At 41.6% G+C, this 24,250-nt stretch overlaps 1 protein-coding gene across 1 annotated transcript in view; it reads right to left on the reverse strand.

The window, feature by feature from the left end:
* Positions 1 to 24,250, reverse strand: part of ARFGEF3 (ARFGEF family member 3) — a 181,759-nt gene that overhangs the window by 73,794 nt on the left and 83,715 nt on the right. Inside the window, exons 7-12 of the mRNA XM_032651324.1 lie at positions 22,541 to 22,583; positions 20,343 to 20,421; positions 14,114 to 14,218; positions 12,670 to 13,003; positions 2,182 to 2,294; positions 537 to 1,447 (exon numbers count right to left, since the gene is read on the reverse strand). Coding sequence (XP_032507215.1) covers positions 537 to 1,447; positions 2,182 to 2,294; positions 12,670 to 13,003; positions 14,114 to 14,218; positions 20,343 to 20,421; positions 22,541 to 22,583 — 1,585 coding nt within the window. The remainder of the gene's footprint in view (positions 1 to 536; positions 1,448 to 2,181; positions 2,295 to 12,669; positions 13,004 to 14,113; positions 14,219 to 20,342; positions 20,422 to 22,540; positions 22,584 to 24,250) is intronic.

The following is a 24,250-nucleotide window of genomic DNA, read 5'->3' on the forward strand; positions in this document are numbered from 1 at the left end:
ACAGATTGTCATTTTGTTTCAGTCAGTAGCAGCTTTCTAGAATGCAGTTACCTCTTACCCTTCACTCCGCACCATACAAATTTATCAACCTCACGGTGTATTCCAGCCATCGACGGCTGTGCACTTCAAACAAACCACCAACAGTAAGTTAACATTCCTTTGCTCTCTCTAAATATAAGAAACCCAAAGGGCTTCCCTGGTGGCGCAGTGGTTGAGAGTCCGCCTGCCGATGCAGGGGACACGGGTTCGTGCCCCGGTCTGGGAGGATCCCACATGCCACGGAGCGGCTGGGCCCGTGAGCCATGGCCGCTGAGCCTGCGCGTCCGGAGCCTGTCCTCCGCAACGGGAGAGGCCACAACAGTGAGAGGCCCGCGTAACGCATAAAAAAAAAAAAAAAAAAAAAAAAAAAAAAAGAAACCCAAAGATTCATTAAGATGCTCTGAGCACTTCAAACTTCATGCATGCTGGTAACTGCCCCTTAAGCAAAATGTTCTGAATAGTCTTGTTGACTATGTAGCAAAAAATGATTCACAAACCTGAGCAGAAGGTAGAGGCAAAGTTCTGCAGGGCCGAGTCCACCTCTTCCACGCTGGGCAGGGCCAGGAGGCGCGGCAGGAGGCTCTCCAGGGACTGCACGAACAGCCGGGCGCTGTGTTGATCGGCTTCCTGGTTCTTCAGTAGTTTGAGAGACAGAGCCGCAGTCCGCAGGGACCTGTGGCCCAGGCAGTCCCGAGGGGTCTGCTCCCCATCAACTAGAGAACAGTTGTCGGACCCGATGTCCGACACGTCAGACCTCCCCGAGTCCTTTTCTGCTGCCATCGAGTACTGATCACAGGAATCAAATTCCGTCCTAGAGAGGTCTTGGTCATCTACGCTGAAATTGCTCTCACTGTATCTGGATCCGTAGGACCTCATCCTACAGTCAACGGACAGGAAGTTAGTTATATCGGGGTAGGCAACCATGTGGCTCCTTTGAACCACATCTGGCTGGTCCACGGCTTCCGGTTCTGACACTTTACTCAGAGTCTCCTTGCCCTCCTGGACGGCTGGCGACTTGAGGCCATTCTTGTGGTTTTCGGAGTGGTCCTCGGGTGTGGTCTGACCCAACTCTCCCTCCAAAGTGGTTTGACCCGTGTCCGTGGTAACGCTGATGCTGATGTCAGGGCTCCGCTCGTTCCCCGACTCCCAGGGCGTGTGTTCCGAGGACAGGACTCGCCGCTGCCAGCGGAAGTCAGCCTCATTGATCTCCATGGAGTCTCGGCTCGACTCGGCCCCGTCCTTCAGCTCCTCCAGGCGAAGAAGCAGCAGCTGGACCTGACTTTCGCTCAAGCCCTTGCCCTGGCTGAGCTCTTCTAAGGCCCCAAGCAAGGTGCAGACGCAGGACACAGCAGCATAGCAGGCTTCGATGCCACCCTTGATGCACGCCTCAGTCACGCCATCCATGATGCTGTAAGCGTTCAAAGAAGACGGCATCAATACACGAAACATAGAAAAATGCTCCAAAATGAATAAGAATTGTTAGACTCGTGAACAGTCTAATATTCAAAACAGATACTGTAATTTACATGAAATCTGGGCAAAAAAATAAAATGAACAATAAGTGAAACAAACATGGTCAGGCTGGAAAGTGGCCCACCTTGAATCACACTCTCAGTTGGCTGGTTTATTTGAGTACAAATAAAGATTATGGATGGGAATTTATAATCTTCACAAGGACAGGCACAGAATCATCTCACTTTTGTATTATGTTCAGTTTTCTAAAGAGAAAACATTTATAATGGCTATAGGTTAATATAGACCTTCCTCTATCAAAGAACTGTATTTCTGAAGAGATGCATGTGACTTCAGATAATATTCCATTTCCTAAAGGGGCTATATGTAAAGGAATCATATAGCTACAGTACTGTAAATCAAAAGGTTTTCCCTAAAATAACCCCAATGAAGAATTTTTGGACATTTCATCTGGTACACTTTTTTCTTGAAGTCAATGAAAATATGGAAAGTTATATGATTAGAAAAAATTGAGGTAAGACTTCTCCTATGGCCTGCAGGTACATTATTAGTCCCATTTCATATAATATAGATTCAAACAATTTCAGGGATTTGGAAACAACGTTAAGAATATTCAGAGAAGCAGTCTTCACCAATCAATACAGACCCCCAAATGAGAATGTATCTTACAGTTTGAGAAGATCCAGATGAGACTTTCGTTTTGAAATTGATCTTTTTTTGGATTCGGGTTCAGTGGAGCTGGGTCCTGCCAAATCACAGAGACGCTGCGGGCTCCCAAGTAGCTTTAAGAATAAGGAAAAAAGAATAACAGAAAAGTGAATATCATAAAAAAGCAAAAGAACCGTGAGATCAAATAAGCATGTACATTCTCTATGGTACGATACAGTCTAAGGAGAAACAACTATTTGGAATTCAAATCTTAATAAATCTGACCTAGGTGTTCTTGACTTGGAATGCACATTGGGTTCCTGGCTCCCCAGTTCAGGACTGGCTTAGATAAAGAGTATCCCCTGAGGGATTGTTTCAAAATTTTTTATAGCACAGAACCAAAAAGCACCTGCATCTATGCTTTTTAGTAAGCCTGGCCTGTAATTTAACTTCCTGATCCTCTACCTGTCTTATTTTGCTATCAAATCGGCTAGCTTCAAAAACTGGGTTGAGAAACCAGTTCCCTTTCTATTCCCTGGAAAAGTTCATGTATTATTAGAACTAACCCATTCTTTGAATGTTGGTATAACTTGTTTCTAAAGCTGTATGGGGCCACTAATTTTTTTTTCTTAATGGAAAAGATTTTAACTACTGACTCAATTTCTTTAAAGATGATAGGACTACTTAGGTCCTCAATTTCTCCTTGAACCAATTTTTTAAAGGTTGTGTTATTTCCTAGGGATTTATCTATTATATCTAAGTTTTCAAATTTACTGTCCTAAAGGTGCCTTACTATCTTCCTTAATTTCTTTAATATTTACAGTATCTATGGTTATATGCTTTTTTCCCCCCATTCTTATTTCTATTTATTTGTTTTTACCTATTCTAGAATTTTCAATTGCTTTTGCCAGGAGTTCTTCGATTTCCTTAGTCTTTTCAGAGTCCTGGTGTTTTTCACTTTATTAATTCACTATATTACATTTGCTTTCTATGACATCAGTACTTACTGTTTTTATGCTTACTTTTCCTCCTTTCTACTTTTTTGAACTTAATCTGCTCTTCTTTTCCAAACTACCTAAGTTGGAGAATTAGAACATTAACTTTAGGCTTTCTGTTTTTTCATGTAAGTCATTGAAACTATAAATATCCTTCTATGCACTGTTTTGGCTGTATCTCACAAGTCTTCATGTATAGAATTTTCATAATTTTTCAGTCCACACTAATTTTTATTTCCATATGGTAGGTGTCTGTACAGAAAACTTCAATTTGAGACTAAGAAAGATTGATTAATTAAGTATATTGAAGCAGACATCCTACTGCTATGTCCATTATTTTCAAAGTGACTTATACTTGCAAGAAAATGTATATCAAGTAGAAAAAGTTACATGTTTTTCTCTTTCCGTATTTCTTTCTTCTGCCAGAAATTGGGAACTTCTGCTCTCTTGGAGGCACAAAGATGAAGCTTCCACTTTTTTCCTTTGACATCAAAAAAGCAGTGATAATGCCAGAGGTCAAGGCAGTCTCTCTCTTTCTCTCCCCCTCTCTCCCTCTGCCTGCCTGCAGGCTGGCAGCCAAGTGAAGTGGCTACGCCTCTGGGCCTCTAGCTGTCCCATCTTTTGTTAGAAGGACAAGTGCATTTCAGGGCCACAGGAGTGGGAAATCTCACTTTCTCTTGGGATCCCATTACATTCCCTAATCCAACTTTACCAGTAATAAATTAGATGACGTATTTTAATTCTCACATCGATCTCGTGTTTATTTTTCAGGTGCTTCAGAACCTGGAGCGAAAGGAGACTGAGTGGTTAGGCTTCTGGAGGACTCTCAATAAATACTTAAAGAAAAGCAAGACATGTTTAACCTCATCTTCTTCCGGTGGAAATGAGGAACGTGGTGTCAGGGGCTAGGGTGTCACAGGTCTGATAAAGACTAGGGCTTCCTTCTAAAGCCGAAACGTGGGAGAGAGAAAAGGAAGCAAGGTGTTCTTTTTGATGATGGAATGTTTTGTGGGGGAAAGTAGAAGCAAAAAAGAAAATGTACTTTGAAAAGCAAAATGTCCTATACGCCTTTGATTAATAGGCACAGAACACACATGGTGGAGTGACAAATTAGAGAGAACAGGGAAATAATACACGGGCGTTCAAACTCCAAGAGGGTAAACAAACATCCTGGGCGCCCAGTGGTTTTCTCTGTGTGCATAAGCCCTGCACATTTTGGTTTCTAGGTTACCAACCTTCCCAAGCTATTGGTATTGCCACAGTAAGTGGAGGCAATGCTTCTGAGAACAACCTGGCCCACGTGAGTCTGCCACGCTCCGCGGGGCAGCACGGCCTGGATGTGATCCCCTGGTGTCAGTTCCAGCCTCGCCCTGCAAACTGACCTTGGGAAGCTAGCAAATCTATGAAAAGGGGAAACCACAACTAATTTCCTTTGCAGCACTAAAGAAGTTGTTATTGAAAGTACACTGAGAACTACACACCTTGTAGGCAAAGTATTTACTTAGCATTCAGCTATCCAGTGGCTCTACCGTGGGCAATAATCTCTCCGGTGCCTGTCAACTCTGAGGGGGAAAGAAGGGATGCTGCTGCTTCAAAACACCCTGTTGGCAGATATTCTGTCTTCGGGTTTCTCCGTCATTCAGTTAAAATGTACACTTATTCTCATTCAAGCACTGTAGTGTTAGGTACCAGGGGAACACACAAAAACAATGTATACAAAACTATATTTAGGGAGACAAGAAGCTTGTTCCACATTGTACTGTGAAGCAGTCAGTGTGATGAGACATATAATCAATTGCTAAATGGTGGGATGGGATTTACAGAAAAGCGAAATCAATGGCCTGAGGAAGCAGAGCCATAAAGAAAGAGGATGTTAACAGAGAGGCAGCTGTAATTAGAACATCTGGGTTTATGTTTTAGGCATACTGCTCACAAGGACTCTGGGCAAGTAAACCTCTCCTCATGTAGCCTCAGTTTCCCCATCTGGAAAATGGGCATAATATTATATCCCTAAAGGAGTTTGTAAATAAGCTAATATGAAGTGCCAGCAGTGTCTGCCTAGCTTATTGTGATCAACCATTTAACTGGGTGAAGTGGAAGTGTGGCCAATGGGCACAGAACAGGGGGAGCTAGAACAGAAGCAGGAAAGTAGAAATTGAACAAAGCAGGGTCAATTAGATGGAATGAGGGTCCATCCTGGGAAACGACGGGACATGAGAATGATGCCAGATCTGGAAACTGGGCAGAGTATTTCAAGCTTGATGGAGAGGCAATAGGCACCATTAAAGAGTGGAAAATTAACAGTGGCGATTTACAAACATTAAGTCCAGGAAAATAAAAGGAAGAAAAAAAGACAGGCAGGAGTCAAGGAAACCAGGTCGAAGGGTGCACTGCTTCAGGCAGGAGGTGATGAGAACCAGCTGTTTTCAGCCTCTGTATGTTTTTCTCTTCCTCAGGGTAGCAATAAGTTTACCAGATGTTTATCACTTTATAGACTCACAAAGTACTTATACAAACTTTACTGCATTTTGAACTGGCAATCTTTGGAATACTGCCACTATGTACAGATAATAAAATGGTTAAGTTCAGAGTTAAATGATTTAGCTACTATAACCTAGCTGATAAGTGGCAGAGAGAGGATTCATACCTTGACTCAGACCCAGGTTCATTAAAGGGGTAAGCTGAACCAGTGCTAGGAAAGGAGTCGTTAGAATCATCTGCATTGTAATATGAAAATCAAGTCCAGTGAGAAATGTGTGTAGGGAAGACCACAGGCTTAGGGTCAGATGGAGATCTGCACTCTTTCTCTTTCTTTTGACCCTGGGCAAATCATTTGACCCCTTGAAGTCTTAGTTTCTCTGTGGAAGGGAAAACTTTCTTTTTGGGGTAATGTATAAGCTGAGTATGAAATCATTTTGAAATCCAATTCTGGCAAAAGTGAATAAACATATACACCTATGGGGGCCTCTGGAGTTTGGAGAAAAGGCTACAAAGATAAAGTACACCAGCAATGGTATACTGATGCCTTATAATCAAAGTCTACATTTTTGTCAGCACTTAAAAAATTTATAAGAATCTATACACTGATTAGTAAGATGGCAGAGCAGAAGGACACGCTCTCACTCCCTCTTGTGACAACACTGGAATCATAGCTAACTGGTGAACGATCATCGACAGGAAGACACTGGAACACACCAAAAATGATACCCCACATCCAAAGACAAATGAGAAGCCGCAGTGAGACAGTAGGAGGCACACAAGCAATCACAATAAAATCAAACCCCATTAACTGCCCGGTGAGTGACTCACAAACTGGAGAACACTTATACCACAGAACTCCACCCACTGGAGTGAAGATTCTGAGCCCCACGTAAGGCTACAGAAGGGTGGGGCTCTGGCAATGGGAGGAGGAATTCCTAGAGAATCAGACTTTGGAGGCTAGCAGGATTTGACTGCAGGACTTCGACAGGACTGGGGGAAACAGAGACCCCACTCTTGGAGGGCACACACAAAGTAGTGTGTGCATCAGGACCCAGGGGAAGGAGCAGTGACCCCACAGGAGACTGAACCAGACCTACCTGCTAGTGTTGGAGGGTCTCCTGCAGAGGGGGGGGGTGGTTCTGTCCCACCGTGAGGACAAGGACACTGGCAGGAGAAGTTCTGGGAAGTACTCCTTGGCGTGAGCCCTCCCAGAGTCCGCCATTAGCCCCACCAAAGAGCCCGGGTAGGCTCCAGTGCCAGGTGCCTCAGGCCAAACAACCAACAGGGACCGAACCCAGCCCCACCCATCAGCAGTCAATCCGATTAAAGTTTTACTGAGTTCTGCCCACCAGAGCAACAGTCAGCTCTACCCACCACCAGTCCCTCCCATCAGGAAACTTGCACAAGCCTCTTAGATAGCCTTATCCACCAGAGGGCAGACAGCAAAAGCAAGAGGAACTACAATCCTGCAGCCTGTGGAACAAAAACGACATTCACAGCAAGATAGACAAGATGAAAAGACAGAGGGCTGTGTACCAGATGAAGGAACAAGATAAAACCCAAGAAAAACAATTAAATGAAGTGGAGATAGGCAACCTTCCAGAAAAAGAATTCAGAATAATGATAGTGAAGATGATCCAGGACCTTGGAAAAATAATAGAGGCAAAGATCGAGAAGATGTAAACATGCTTAACAAAGACCTAAAAGAATTAAAGAACAAACAAACAGAGATGAACAATAAAATAACTGAAATGAAAAATACACTAGAAGGAATCAATAGCAGAATAACTGAGGCAGAACGGATAAGTGACCTGGAAGACAGAATGGTGGAATTCAATGCTGCAGAACACATTAAAGAGAAGAGAATGAAAAGAAATGAAGACAGCCTAAGAGACCTCTGGGACAACATTAAACGCAACAACATTCCCATTACAGGGGTCCCAGAAGGAGAAGAGAGAGAGAAAGGACCAGAGAAAACATTTGAAGAGATTATAGTCGAAAACTTCCCTAACACGGGAAAGGAAATAGCCACCCAAGTGCAGGAGCGCAGAGAGTCCCATACAGGATAAACCCAAAAGGAGAAACACGCCGAGAGACATAGTAATCAAATTGGCAAAAATTAAAGACAAAGAAAAATTATTCAAAGCAGCAAGGGAAAAACGACAATAACATACAAGAGAATTCCCATAAAGTTAACAGGTGATTTCTCAGCAGAAACTCTGCAAGCCAGAAGGGAGTGGCATGATATACTTAAAGTGATGAAGGGGAAGAACTTACAACCAAGATTACTCTACCCGGCAAGGATCTCATTCAGATTCAATGGAGAAATCCAAAGCTTTACAGAAAAGCAAAAGCTAAGAGAATTCAGCACCACCAAACCAGCTCTACAACAACTGCTAAAGGAACTCCTCTAAGTGGGAAACACAAGAGAAGAAAAGGATCTACAAAAACAAACCCAAAACAATTAAGAAAATGGTAATAGGAACATACATATGGATAATTACTGTAAACGTGAATGGATTAAATGCTCCAACCAAAGCACTCAGGCTTGCTGAATGTATACAAAAACAAAACCCATATATATGCTGTCTACAGGAGACCCACTTCAGACCTAGGGACACATATAAACTGAAAGTGAGGGGATGGAAAAAGAGATTCCATGCAAATGGAAATCAAAAGAAAGCTTGAGTAGCAATACTCATATCAGATAAAAGAGACTTTAAAATAAAGAATGTTAGGGCTTCCCTGGTGGCGCAGTGGTTGAAAGTCCACCTGCCAATGCAGGGGACGCGGGTTCATGCCCCGGTCTGGGAGGATCCCACATGCCGCGGAGCGGCTGGGCCCATGAGCCATGGCCGCTGAGCCTGCACGTCCGGAGCCTGTGCTCTGCAACGGAGAGGCCACAGCAGTGAGAGGCCCGCGTACCGCAAAAGAAAAAAAAAAATAAAGAATGTTACAAGAGACAAGGAAAGACACTACATAATGTTCAAGGTATCAATCCAAGAAGAAGATATAACAATTATAAATATATATGCACCCAACATAGGAGCACCTCAATACATAAGGCAACTGCTAACAGCTATAAAAGAGGAAATCAACAGTAACACAATAATAGTGGGGGACTTTAACACCTCACTTACACTAATGGACAGATCTTCCAGACAGAAAATTAATAAGGAAACAGAAGTTTTAAATGACACAACAGACCAGATAGATTTAATTGATATTTATAAGACATTCCATCCACAAAGAGCAGATTAAACTTTCTTCTCAAGTGTGCACGGAACATTCTCCAGGATGGATCACATCTTGGGTCAAAAATCAAGCCTCAGTAAATTTAAGAAAATTAAAATCATATCAGGCATCTTTTCTGACCACAACACTATGCTTTTTTCCACAGGGAAAAAAACGTAAAAAACACAAACACATGGAGGCTAAACAATACATTACTAAATAACCAAGAGATCACTGAAGAAATCAAAGAGGAAATCAAAAAATATCCAGAGACAATTGATAATGAAAACACGATGATCCAAAACCTATGGGATGCGGCATAAAGCAGTTCTAAAAGGGAAGTTTATAGCTATATAAGCCTACCTCAAGAAAAAAGAAAAATCTCAAATAAACAATCTAATGTACACCTAAAGGAAATAGAGAAAGAACAACAAACCCAAAGTTAGGAGAATCAAAGAAATCATAAAGATCAGAGCAGAAATAAATGAAATAGAAACAAAGAAAACAATTGCAAAGATCAATAAAACTAAAAGCTGGTTCTTTGAGAAGATAAACAAAATTGATAAACCATTAGCCAGACTTATCAAGAAAAAGAGGGAGAGGACTCAAACCAATAAAATGAGAAATGAAAAAGGAGAAGTTACAACAGACACCGCAGAAATACAGAGCATCCTAAGAGACTACTACAAGCAACTCTATGCCAATAAAATGGAAAACCTGGAAGTAACTGACATATTCTTAGAAAGGTATAACCTTCCAAGACTGAACCAGGAAGAAATAGAAAATATGAACAGACCAATCACAAGTATGAAATTGAAACTGTGATTAAGAATCTTTCAACAAACAGAAGTCCAGGACCAGATGTCTTCACAGGTGAATTCTGTCAAACATTTAGAGAACAGCTAACACCCATCCTTCTCAAACTCTTCCAAAAAATTTCGGAGGAAGGAACACCCCAAACTCATTCTATGAGGCCACCATCACCCTGATCCTAAAACCAGACAAAGATACTACAAAAAAAGAAAATTACAGACCAATATCACTGATGAATATAGAGGCAAAAACCCTCAACAAAATACTAGCAAACAGAATCCAACAACACATTAAAAGGATCATACACCATGATCAGTGGGATTTATCCCAGGGATGCAAGGATTCTTCAATATATGCAAATCAATCAATGTCATACATCATATTAACAAACTGAAGAAGAAAAACTATATGATCATCTCAGTAGATACAGAAAAAGCTTTTGACAAAATTCAACACCCATTTATGATAAAAACTCTCCAGAAAGTGGGCACAGAGGGAACCTACCTCAACATAATAAAGGCCATATAAGAGAAATGCACAGCAAACATCATTTTCAATGGTAAAAAACTGAAAGCATTTCCTCTAAGATCAGGAACAAGACAAGGATGTCCACCCTCACCACTATTATTCAACATAGTTTTGGAAGTCCTAGCCATGGCAATCAGAGAAGAAAAAGAAATAAAAGGAACACAAATTGGAAAAGCAGAAGTAAAACTGTCACTGTTTGCAGATGACATGATAGTATACATAGAGAATCCTAAGATGCCACTAGAAAACTACTAGAGCTAATCAATGAATTTGGTAAAGTTGTAGGATACAAAATTAATGCACAGAAATCTCTTGCATTCCTATACACTAATGATGAAAATCTGAAAGAGAAATTAAGGAAACACTCCCATTTACGATTGCAACAAAAAGAATAAAATACCTAGGAATAAACCTACCTAGGGAGACAAAAGACCTATATGCAGAAAACTATAAGACACTAATGGAAGAAATTAAAGATGATACAAACAGATGGAGAGATATACCATATTCTTGGATTGGAAGAATGAATATTGTGAAAATGACTATACTACCCAAAGCAATCTACAGATTCAGTGCAATCCCTATCAAATTACCAATGGCATTTTTTTTACAGAACCAGAACAAAAAAATCTTAAAATTTGTATGGAGACACAAAAGACCCCAAATAGCCAGAGCAGTCTTGCGGGGAAAAAAGCTGAGCTCGAGGAATCAGCCCCCCTGACTACAGACTATACTACAAAGCTACAGTAATCAAGGCAACATGGTACTGGCACAACAATAGAAATATAGATGAATGGAGCAGGATAGAAAGCCCAGAGATAAACCCACACACCTATGGTCAACTAATCTATGACAAAGGAGGCAAGGATATACAATGGAGAATAGACAGTCTCTTCAATAAGTGGTGCTGGGAAAACTGGACAGCTACATGTAAAAGACTGAAATTAGAACAGTCCCTAACACCATACACACAAAAATAAACTCAAAATGGATTAGAGACCTAAATGTAAGACCAGACACTATAAAACTCTTAGAGGAAAACATAGGAAGGACACTCTTTGACATAAATCACAGCAAGATCTTTTTTGAGCCACCTCCTAGAGTAATGGAAATAAAAGAAAAATAAACAAATGGGACCTAATGAAACTTAAAAGCTTTTGCACAGCAAAGGAAACCATAAACAAGATGAAAAAACAACCCTCAGAATGGGAGAAAATATTTGCAAACGAATCAACGGACAAAGGATTAATCTCCAAAATATATAAACAGCTCATGCAGCTCAATATTAAAAAAACATACACCCCAATCCAAAAATGGGCAGAAGACCTAAATGGACATTTCTCCAAAGAAGACACACAGATGGCCAAGAAGCACATGAAAAACTGCTCAACATCACTAATTATTAGAGAAATGCAAATCAAAACTACAATGAGGTATCACCTCACACCAGTCAGAATGGGCATCATCAGAAAATCCACAAACAACAAATGCTGGAGAGGGTGTGGAGGAAAGGGAACCCTCTTGCACTGTTGGGGGGAATGTAAATTGATACAGCCACTATGGAGAACAGTAAGGAGGTTCCTTAAAAAACTAAAAATAGAGTTACCGTATGTCCCTGCAATCCCACTACTGGGCATATACCCAGAGAAAACTGTAATTCAAAACCACACATGCACCCCAATGTTCATGCAGCAATATTTACAATAGCCAGGTCATGGAAGCAACCTCAATGCCCATCAACAAACGAATGGATAAAGAAGATGTGGTCCACAGATACAATGGAATATTGCTCAGCCATAAAAAGGAACGAAATTGGGTCATTTGTAGAGACGTGGATGGAGCTAGCGACTGTCATACAGAGTGAAGTAAGTCAGAAAGAGAAAAACAAATATTGTACATTAACGCATATATGTGGAACCTAGAAAAATGGTACAGGTGAACCCGTTTGCAGGGCAGAGACTGAGACACGGACGTAGAGAACAAACGTATGGACACCAAGGGGGGAAAGCGGCGGGGGGTGCGGGTGGTGGGGTGATGAATTGGGCAATTGCGATTGGCATGTATACCCTGATGTGTACAAAATGGATAACTAATAAGTACCTGCTGTGTAAAAAAAATAAATAAAATTCAAAAAACCCAAAAACCAAAACACATAGACATCTGCACAGACAGTACCTGAGGGAGCAAAATGAAAGCTCAGCCTGGGGTCCAGTCAGATGCATGTAGTTAAAATTATCAAATGGCTTTGCTTCAGTGAGCACTCATCAACACCCCCTTAGCCCAACACATGCACACACAGCCCCCAGTGCTAAAGATACTATTTGTTACCGGATACTGTACAGAAGCAATTAAGTTCCAGCAGGTGACTGACAAACATTTTCTAAGTATTTCCTTTGTGCAAGACACGGTGCTCAGCCCCTCTTGGCAGACCTGGTGGCATCCTTCACTGCCTCCCTACCTCTTTCATTATTTTGATGGCTTCCACCCGGTGCTGGGGTGGGGGATAAAGCAGCACGCGGTGATAGAGTGACTGCAGCACGGGCTTCATGGAGTCCACTGACCCCACCAGCCGGACCAGCTCAGCTGCGATGTAATAGATGGTCCGAGCCACGGGCCCACTGAGGGCTGGTGCAGTGGAGGAGCAGCCTGACCCCCGGCCGTGGTCAGAAACCCCTGGAGACGCAGAGTCCGATTCGATGCTGGTACTCGTGTTGCTGCTATGAGCAGAGGTGATAGTTTTGTCATGAACTGGATTGCCCAGGATCACGATGAGAGCAGGGCAAAGGTTTTTCCTGAGAAGAGAACGAGAAGAAAGGAAAGTTTCCCTACAAGCCGAATGATAAAATACGAATACTATCCTGAGGGTAAATGCCAGGTGCCTTAAAAATGACAAGTAAGGGCTTCCCTGGTGGCGCAGTGGTTGAGAGTCCGCCTGCCGATGCAGGGGACACGGGTTCGTGCCCCGGTCTGGGAAGATCCCACGTGCCGCGGAGCGGCTGGGCCCGTGAGCCATGGCCGCTGAGCCTGCGTGTCCGGAGCCTGTGCTCCGCAACAGGAGAGGCTGCAACAGTGAGAGGCCCGTGTACCGCAAAAAAAAAAAAAAAAAAAGACAAGTAAGAGTTGGGCTCTTTACTGCTCCTTCTTCTGGCTACCTTCTGCCCCAGCGTTCCCTGACTCCTCATCACTCCTGGGGATATCAACAGAATACTTTGCCTCATAATTCAAGCTGGGGTTAACTACATAAAATATCAAGAGAAGCATTAGAAATCATCTTATGTGAGGAAAATGGACTCAAAATGCTAACTTAGTTATGAAGTGTCATTTTACTATAAATAACAAAGTTATTTATACTCCTCATTTGAGAAGTTAGTTTAAAATTCTGACACATATCATATACATAGCATTCGACTTTCTCCCTGTCAATAAGCGCAGGAACCCAGAGCAGCTAGCTGGCTGCCTGAGGGTCCTGTCACTTGTGTGAATCTCTGACTATGATTAAGAGACTAGTATTCAGGTTGAGATGGAGAAAGTACCAGGGTGAGGCTGAGAAGAAGGTCCAGTTTTGGCGAAGGTGAATCGCCTCGCCTGTGCAACCCTCTGGTGCCTTTATATGATTTAGAACGTAGGCTCTCATGATCCTACGATGGAAACAAAATGCTAAAGGGCCTTGGGAGGCATAGTTTGTTACAATAATTATCGCTTTCTCTCCCCTTTCTCTCTGTAGCTTCGTCTGGTGCATATAAGCAAAGCTATCTCCTTACTTTCCCTCTAATATATTTACACAGAGATGAAATGGCCAGTGAGGCATGGATGCCCTGGGAAGGGACCCGCAGACCCAGCTAGAGCGAGCAAGCCTCCCAGGTTGGGGTGGAGCAGGGGTTGGCGTCTGGATGAGCACTCACCAGATGAGGTCCGTGAAGCCTCTGTGCAGCCGCATGGAGGAGGAGGAGCTACTGAGCACGGACAGAACGCACTCCAGGTACAGAAGCTGCAGCTGCTGACTGTCACTGCAGAGGAACAGAACCAACACACAAATGCACACAAGGTAAAGGCGAAACTAAAGAGGTGACGTGTGGAAAACACTTGGGAAAATGTTAGGTACCACAGTGTGTTAATTTTGGGGTAGGGGGCATTGGTAGTGTTATGGGTTGACTTGTGCCCCCCCCCCCGCCTTTCATATGCTGAGGTCCTAACCCCTGGCACCTCAGAAATGGTCTTATTTGGAGTTGGGACCTTACACAGGTAACCAAGTTAAATTGAAGTTATTAGGGTAGATCCTAATCCAATACGACTGGTGTCCTTATAAAACAGGGAAATTAGGACACAGAGAAGATACATATGGAAGGAAGACAATGTGAAGAGACATGTGGAGAAGACGGTCGTCTACAAGCCAAAGAGCGAGGCCTCCCAGCCCTGAGAAGGAACCAACTCTGCTGACATCATGATCTCCAATCTCCAGCCTCCAGAAGCACGAGACAATACATTTCTCTTGTTGAAGCCACTTGGTTTGTGGTACTTTGTTATGGGGGCCCCAACAAACTAATACAGTTAGGATGATTTTTCTGGAATAAACCTTACTTTTTAGAACAGTTTTAGATTTAACAGATAAACTGAATATGGTATGGAAAGTGACCATATTTTACCCACCCCTGCACGTGGTTTATCCTGGTAAAGATGTTATTAACATCTTACCATTAATGAACAAATTAACAGCTACCATTAATGAACAAATATTGATATATTGCCTAAAGTCCACAGTTCATTCCAGAAATATTAATTTTTAATATGTTTAATTGTCTAAATATGTCTCAGATGTTTTATTGTACCATGATATCTTTTAGATGATTAATGCTTTACTAACTTGCATTTGGCTTTTCTTCTTTATTTTTTTGAAAGCAGCATGGTTTTTCAACAGGTGAATTATTTTTCTCATAATTATTACTATGGGGTTCCTCAATAGAACCAGATTTAAAAAAAACAGATAAGTGTATGGGATGCACATTTTTATAGCTGGATTAAGTTTTTTGCCTAATCCACCAGAAAGTATTAAAATCCAGGTGGGTGGTCTTTCTGACCAATCACTTGACTCATAATTAAGAAAAATAATTATTAAATGCCCTTTCTGAAAAATGTCTATCTTTCAAACTGTCAGTCGAACATCACAAAACTAAAATAACTATAAACAATAAAGAGTCTCAGTTTCTGAAATCACTGGAAATAAACCCAGAGAAAAGCTACAAGCAGTCAAGTTCCCTATGAGTACATATCAGCAAAGCGTGCTGCAGCAATATGGCAACCCCAAGGCATCAGACTTGGTGACAGAGAGAGCTCATTGCCAAGGAAACTGGCCTGGGAGTCTCCTTGGAGACTGAATGCGGCAGCTTTTCTGTGGGCTGCTGCAGTCCGGAAAAATGAGTACTCGTGGCCTGGCACGCGTCATGTCATTAGAGGGGCACCTTCCATGCATGCCTCTCACTAGATACACATATGTGTGTGCACAGTGTGTACGTTTCATATTTGTCTGACTATAGACAGACGAATCTGTGAGACGCACAGGGCAGAAAGGAGCCTAGAAACTAGCCAACCCTTTCAGCACACACTAGGGAACATCTGCCTACTTAGGAGGGCTGTGAGTCACTTTGTCTGGCCTTTTGTTTGAACAGGTTGAGCACCTACTGGTCTCACTCTCTGCTCGTCTCTGGATTTCCTCCCAGGCCCATGATCCACAGAGAACAACTCTCGTGGGTAGACCAGTGGTCCGTGAAGGAGGAGCAGTGCAGCCCTGGCAGGGTTACTGTGACAGCAACCTGGCAGCACATCCTCGATTTCTGGAGTTCTTAAAATTTTGTTTCGCTTTGAACTATTTTGATTTTGCCTCCCTTAGAAACAGGTTCAAATTTAGTTAGAAAAAGGAGAGAGGGAGTTGCATAAGGAGTGGAATGGAATTAGAATACACAATATGAAGGCTCAGCCTCGCCTCATTGATTCCAAGATGTCTCAGTATAGATTCCTCTCCGACATTCTGTACTGAGAAGAGAGGGAAGTGGGGAGAGGGTGGTGGGAAACCAACGGGCAGAGAAGAAAAAGTATCTTTCTAATCCCAAGTATCCTTCCAAAAATTCTTGGATTTAAACAGCATCACGTAACTCAACTTGCCTAATATAGAGCTCTATTAATACCGCATCTCCGAGGCATGTGAGTTAACCTGTGTGCCTGAATGCATTTTCTGATTTCTCCTGAGAGACTGAACATATCATGAGTACATACCCCTACAGAGCTAAAGACCTGTGAGGTATACCGGCGTTGATTTTGGGAATGGATATTGGGTGGGAAGTAATGACCGTGGTGTGGTTTCAGAGGAAGAGAACCTACTTAGAAGGTAGGAGAGGAGTCAAGTTTAGCCAATGGAAATAAAAGGAGTTAAAGTAGTAAAATCAGAAGAAACTATATAGATGTGAAAATTTAAGGAGAATTAATAGAACCACCAGAGTGAGAGCAACCAAGGGCATGGTATTATCTGACTAGGGGGTGTTAAACGTCTCCCAGTGAAGCTGCACTAAGCCCACTGCACCCCAGCTTCTGCAGTAATAGAACCCCCATCTTAGGGCAATGGAACCATGATGGGAAAGGCCATAACCAAACAAGGAGAGGAGTCTCCAGAGGCAGAATTATGATAAGGAAATTGCTTTGAAAAAACAAGCAAGACTATGAGAATCCTATAAAAATCATTAAGCTCTATAACAATATGCCTAAAGCCATCTTTGATCCAATGTCCAATGAGAAATCCTAGAAAACCATATGCATGTCACGTGAGTTATTTTTTTTTCCATTTAAAGCCTATCCCTGAATTATATGTTTAGAAACGTTTTCATTTTTTCAGTGACTGATAGAAATGTATGACCTTTAGTTTCTAATACACATATGTGAGCATTTGTAATGTACATTTGTGCATTGTATTTTCCCAACAACCTTCAGTCAAATTTCTAATGTAAGAAACTCAGTGTTCCTAAATGCATCACCAACTAGAATTAGCACTGATAATTCTGAAAGCAAACAAGCTATTTTAGAGCTAATATTTATCAAATATTTATTATGTGCTGTGCAGTAAAAAAAAAAAAATTCCACTTATACCGGTACTTCCTAGAAGATATCGATATGAGTGTCTTTAATAATAATTATACAATAAGCGTAACTTTGGACTGTTTAAGGTAGGGGTCCCTGTAGGTGACATTAGAGCCATCCAGGTTTTAAAGAACCATGAGCTGAATGAACCCCAGATGCCGGGCAGGTCCTTACTAGACTTTGCTAAAGGCTCTTTCTGGACCAATGAACAATGGTATCATTTATAGACCTACAGACTTGTTCTAACTTCTCCTGATGGCTATTTAAAATTATTAATGGCATAATTACCATGAACTATTATTAGCACTTAAAAATTTTAGATTTTTCCCTTAGCAAACTACTCAGAAAAAAATAGTTTATTAGTTTTCCCTTGTCAGCACAGTAATGAACATAGCCTTTAAGTTTTTCAAAATTTCGGTGGTCTTTGTTTTATTCCCCGACAAGGCTAAGACCTGAAGGGGTGGGCCAAGAAGAAGAATCCTTGACAGCTGGCAACAGCCATCTTACTAGTTGCTACCAGCCAGCTGTTGTGTTCCCCTGGGGAACAGAAACAACTGCACAGAATGTTAACATCAGATGAGGACTCTCCACAATGATGATGTAACAAGATGAAAGCAAACTGGCAATCACATCTGAACAGAAATTTTTAAAAAAATCTGTACAGTTACAAAAATGACCAAATATTATCCTCCCCTGTAAGTGACTCCTGCTGCTTCTCCAGTGACAACACTGGCTCCCATCTGGCCCTCTTGTCAGCTAGATGAAAACTAGGATGCTCAATGCTAGAATTGCCCCTTGCTTTCTGACAGTAGCCAGTCCTTGAACAGAACCCCCAATTCCTTTAATCCGCACCAAATTACCTAACTCAGGTTCAAATCCTATAACAATTCCTAACACCCACCCTTTTACTGGATGTCCTATTGCTCGCATAGTGTACAGGCTCCCCTACGGCAGCAAGTTAATAACCCTAATTCTGTTAACCTCAGATGTTCCTGGTGATCTTGGGTTGGTGGGCACTGACAGTCTTTTAGGTTAATTTTCTCATTCAATCCTTACAAAAACCCTAACATATTTTATATTACTAATATTATATATATTACTAGATTATAACGATTATAATGCAAATTAAAAATATTTTGAATAATCATTAAGCATATCAATATTAAAATTATATTACAAATATAATTAACATTATAACGTTATTTTATTATAAATATTATTATAACATAATAAAATTATAACGTGCTAATAATAATTAATTATAGGATAAATAAGCTTAGGGTGGTTGAGCTCTTTGCCCAAAGTCAAGAGCTAGTAAGGGGCCTAACGGGGGATTTATCCCAGGTAATCCAAAAAAGATATTGCAGTTGAGCCAATAGTAATTAAACTCTGATTGTCTCTCAGGAGAAAACAAGCCAATGAGAAACATATTCCAGCTCTAACAGCTGGCTCTGCCAAGATGGACGGGACCTGGGCAGGGGTGGTGAGAAGTTAGCACTGGAAGAGATCTAAACCCCGGGCATGGATGGGTAGAGTGGATATATAACCTATCCCAGCCTGGACACTGTTGAGAGTGAAGGAGGGTGATTGTAATCATACACAAGGGGCACAGCCTGGGACTGTCCCAAAGAAATCAGGCAGCACGGGGCCCCTATAGATGGGGTCACCGTGGCTGGGGTTAGAGCCTACAGGTCAGGGTGCTCATCTGAATCCCAGCCCTAGTGCTCCAACTCTCCATGGTCAGGAAGAGGGGACCTGAGTGGGGCACGGGAGCAGCCAGGTACATTCCATATACATTCCCCCCGAAGGAAAAATAATGCCCATACCTGCAGCCTGCCTAGGGTCCTGGGGTGGGAGAAACTTGAGGGTGGGGGGTGGAAGAAGTTAAGCGCTATTTCGTTTTGGTTTGTACTACCTATGTATTAAATAAATCTCTTCATTTTTTTAGTGCCTGATATAAATTGAGCTTAATTTGGTTAAAATATGCAGGTGACCTGGAGGAATGATAGATAAATTGAAGTAGAGACTATTCGGCAACAACTTTTAAAGAGTAGTTTTAAGCCTAGCTTAAAAATAATCCTGAGTTTATGAAGAAACAAAAACAACAAAAACAAATTTCTGCGGTGTTTCCAGCAAAGTGAGAGAGCTCGTTCGTGTCTGCAACTGGACAGTTTCTCGTAGCTCATTACCACACATAAAATTCTATAAGCAAAAGTTTTCTGAATTATCAATTACTCTAGTTACCAGTAACAATAGTTTAATGTGTCTTTCCCAACTCAAAAGGCACTTCAGAATCCTACCATGTTGTAGAATGTTGCAGTTAATTATAATATGTAGCTGGTAGAGACTTTCATCTCACCTTGGCAAAGTCTGGCCTTTTTATGATTTGTCTTTACTACAGATGCAGAAGTTATCAACTTACTGCATGGAGAGTTGGAGCAGTGGATGTCACAAATGAACTAATATCACTGATTAAACTGTCATGCAAATAAATGAAAAGTATATAAAAATCAGAATAACACATTCTTTTTAAAGATAGGTGTGTGAGCTCACAGGCTCAGGAGATGTTAGAAGAAATAGAAAAGATCACACAGCCCAACCTGGCCATTTAGCAGAGGAGGAAGGTGCAATAGCTGGATGAGAAGGCTCATCTGGAGCCACAGACCTGGGACATGCCAGGTTAGGACTGGCCCTCGTATCAACTAGCTCTTAGCCAACATTTTTTCCACTCACCTCCATGCTCAAGGGATTAACTCTTCTGCAAGGTATTGTTTTTCCCTTTTTCTCATCAGAAAATTACATCCTTCAGTAATCGTATTTGGTCATGTGGGCTTGCCCAAGATCACTAAACACATGTCTCAGGAAAGACAGTGAACTGCTCAGTGAATACCAACTGGGTGGTGGGAACCACTGTCCCTATGCTCTGCAACTTTAAGTGATGCTGCAGGCAAAAGTTACTTCAGAAATAGTCCGTTAACGAATCAGAGCACCAGTGTTGAAGGCACTTACTTGATGGCAGCTTGGAGCTTCTCACACAGAACAGTGAGCACAGAGACAAGGTCATCACAGAGGGACTCTACTGTTGACCCTTCAAACAGAGGAGGTGACAGGCATTAGACATCGGCAGGGGGCACTATAGGCTTCCTCAACAGTCCTTCCCATCTTCTGCTTTTGATACTTTCAGGACTGCTGAGCCTTCCTCAGGTCACCAAAAGGGTCACAGAAAAGAATTAAAGGACTGATTATCCCATCAGTCCTTTCCAAAGTAAAACACTCAAGACAGTCCAGGAAGGAAATAATAGACTATTCATTATAAGTAAAATTCACTCACACTTAACAAAAAAGATTTGGTTAATTTAAGGAACAACACAATCGATAACAATTTTATCAATATTTAGGCCAGCAGACTACACATGTATCCCTTATTCTGACCTCTTCAGTTTCTGGGTCTCCTGAGCAGACTTGAGCTGTATCCCAGAGAGAGAAAATATGGTGGCATGGAAGAAAGATGGGCTTTTCATACTAGGAAACTAGGGAAAGGAGGCAAAATAAGTTAGTCACCATCTTCACCTATTTTAGCTATTTGTCCAGCATCCTCAGGGTACGCGGCCTTCACTGTTAAAGGAGCAACAGCCACGGTCAGAAAAACTTTTCCTTTCAAACATGTTTGTGTCCAGAATCTAGCAACAAAACTCCCACAGAAGCACCGAAGTGTATTGGAAAAAGGCTGAAATTTGGAATCTGTTCAAGTACTGGTCCACAGTTTGCTGACTGTGTGAGCTTGGGTAAGCTTCAGTTTAGCCTTCGGCAAGATGCAACAAATAACAATGAAGTCCCAGCTCTGTTGGGCCAAGTGAAGTAACCAGTGGAAGCATTTGCTTTTTTTTTTTTTAAATAAAAACCTGTGGAGAGCTATACAAATGTGCCCAAGTGTTTGATGGATGTATAGAATGAATGAATGAATGAATGACCATGAGGTCAGAGAAGATGGAGAAAAAATGGCAAGAGTGTAAGAAGGAAAATAAAAATAAAATTGGAGGAAGGCAAGGGAATGATAAATGGCTGATCCTCAGAATTTAATATTTTAAATGCAGGAACAAATTGAGAAATGATAAAGTACGATGATAAAAGATAGTTTAAAATAAATAAAACACACAAGTAGTCTTGAAACTCAATTTTAGGTAAATTTCAAATGAGTCCATCAATTTTTTTACTGATATAGATTTTAAAGATGCATCCTTAACCAAGAGGACTTTGACCTCCTTTTTTAGTTTATAAAATCATCCTACGTTAAAGGAAGACATTATGGGAACTGCAAGAGCCAAAAGAGGAAGAGACTGGTGGAAAATCTTGGAGTATACCACTGAGAGCTTCAAAAGGTGAAAGGATGCTGCAGCCCAAGAATGCAGGAGGATGTGACTAAAACAACATGCTAATGTGATGCTTTAGAAAATGACTTAAAGCAGTCATTTTCCTTTCATTTATTCTTTTTCTAACTGTGGCTGCTTAGCTACTTCTTTCTGTTTCATTCCCTGGTCTTTTTCATCTTCTCTCTACCCCGCTCCCCCCTTTCCCCATTATTAACTGGCAAAAATATCAAAGAAAAGCAGATTTTTTCCAACATTTTAAAAATTACTGAATAAAATTCAAAATAAAAATTCTATTTCAGTATTTCAATCAGATAATTTGAATTTTTCATATCTCTTTCAGAAAACAATACCATCAAACATTTTGAAGAAGTCAAAGTGCTTGTCTGTTGTACGCGGACCTTTATTTTTTCCTGTCCTGTGGGTCAGAAAGAAAGTTCCTTACCTTGATTTCACCTGCTACTGAAACTGGGCTGTCTGTCCTTCCCTGTGAGGTGACTCATTTTTCATGTCAAAAACTCGGTGTTTCACAAATACCCTTCAGGTGAAATAATGAACCTGACTTCGTGAAGACTGATTTAACTACAAAAACTAGCTTCCAGCAGGAAGGTGTGTGAAGAGTTAATTTCCTTGACACAGCTGGAGCAGGGACAAGTATGGTTGGCAGAGGGTGTAGGAACAGAAGGAAACAACAGCTGACTAAAGCTAAGCAGAGCCTCCAAGGAGAACGGGGAACTAACCCGAGAGCTTTTACTCAGCATTACATCCCCACCCCAAGCACATAGTAGGTGTTTTTACATCGGCTTTTTAAACTGAATGCACAGAAATCAAATCCAATACCTTGACTCCTGAATTCCAGCGGTACATCCGGGTTTTCAATTATCTAGTAAGGGAGACACACACAGGACAATTAGGAGATTCAGGCAAGAAAAATCCCGACTGTTAAACAACGGAAAGTTCTAGGAAACAAAGTGTCATCTGAGTGCTCTGGGCTCTGCTAACTTACCTAGGCGCACCCTCCGGCTCTTGATAGCATTTCATTACTCATGGTACTTATGAAAAGGCTGTGATGTCTGAACTGAGTTATCAGTTCCAAAAATAACTCATTCAAGAGTCCACAACCCCCTGGAAGTTTAAGGCCCACCAAGCACTTGATCATTCTGGGATGCTGCAGGGCTATGACCTGAGGCAATACCTGCCTAAACAGATGCGTTCTCTTTGCACAAAAAAAAACAATTTGTCCCAAGGTCACAGACTGCACTCTGACTGGCACCTAATGAATAGAGATTCTTAATCGTAAGAAGAATCAGGTTCCTGGACATCAACATACAAGTCGTCCAAGATGACTGCGGGTCAGAAGCACCAGATTCCTAATTGATGGGGGAGTGTATTAATTTCTGACTGACCAGACCGACCCTCTAGGCCATCTCTAGTAGATCTGGAACTATCAGGGTAGAGACAGAACCTGGAGGGAAGGGAGAATAGGAAGGAAAAGACATTTACTGGTAGTAAGATTATTTCCCTTGGTAGGGATAATTCAGTGACTACTGAGCTGAGAGCAGGAAGGCAACCCTTCAGTCTCCCCACCTCTTAGCATTGGGAGATAAACAGAAGGCATTTCCATGCCAATTAACTACCAGATATAAATCATAGCATAGCACTGATCATTTTAAAACTTGTTACAGGCATGTATTTCTACTCTTCTCTGTTCATAAATTTGCAAGCTCAGCAACTTCTACAGCGTTTTGGGAAATGCTATGTTAGCGCCTACAGCTCAGCACATGGATAAATATTAAGTTCAGAACAACATTTTCTGGAAGAAATCCATCTGAATCATTTTTATGGATAGGAGAACCACTACCACCTACCCCCCCCCCCCATATTTACATGTGGCATTTTGTTTCTTTTTAAAATGAGTAACAACAATTTAACAATGGCTTTTGTCATCGAAAGAATTCAAAACTAAAGCTCGATAATAACTCGGTTTCTGAGGCTACAAAATCAAACTGAGTAATCTGGCCCTGGGAGTAGGGGTTGGGAGGGGCTAGACATTAAGTTGAAGATACACTTCATGCTAAGCTTTTGGCATTCTAGATGTATTTTCTTTCCACTCTGTTTAAGTCTTTCTAATTCTGAGATGGCCCATGACGTCTTTCCGGTGATGGGTCATGCTAAGCACTATACACGTCTTCTGCGAGTAATGCTAAGTGTCCCATGGGAGAACATGCAGCCTACTTAGAGTGAGCCTCACCATTCCTAGGGACCACTCCCCTTTAATAGCTTTTCTTTAAAAAAAAATAACCATTCTTAGGTGGCAAAAGTTATGTCTCCCTCTACTAAACATCCTAAGTGCTTCAAATATTAGCATCCTGAGAATCATGATTTTCTGGGACACAAAAACATCTCCAGGGATCTAATGAGTAATAGAAAGGAAATTAACAGGAAACACTCATTTTCTATCTCGTTTGGGATCTTGCCTCCTGATGGGGTGAGTCCAGATGGTCAGTGATGAGGGGGACCAGAAGGTTGATTAGCCACACAGTACCTAGG

This window comes from Phocoena sinus, chromosome 12 (genome assembly GCF_008692025.1).
Source record: "Phocoena sinus isolate mPhoSin1 chromosome 12, mPhoSin1.pri, whole genome shotgun sequence".
Taxonomy (NCBI): domain Eukaryota; kingdom Metazoa; phylum Chordata; class Mammalia; order Artiodactyla; family Phocoenidae; genus Phocoena; species Phocoena sinus.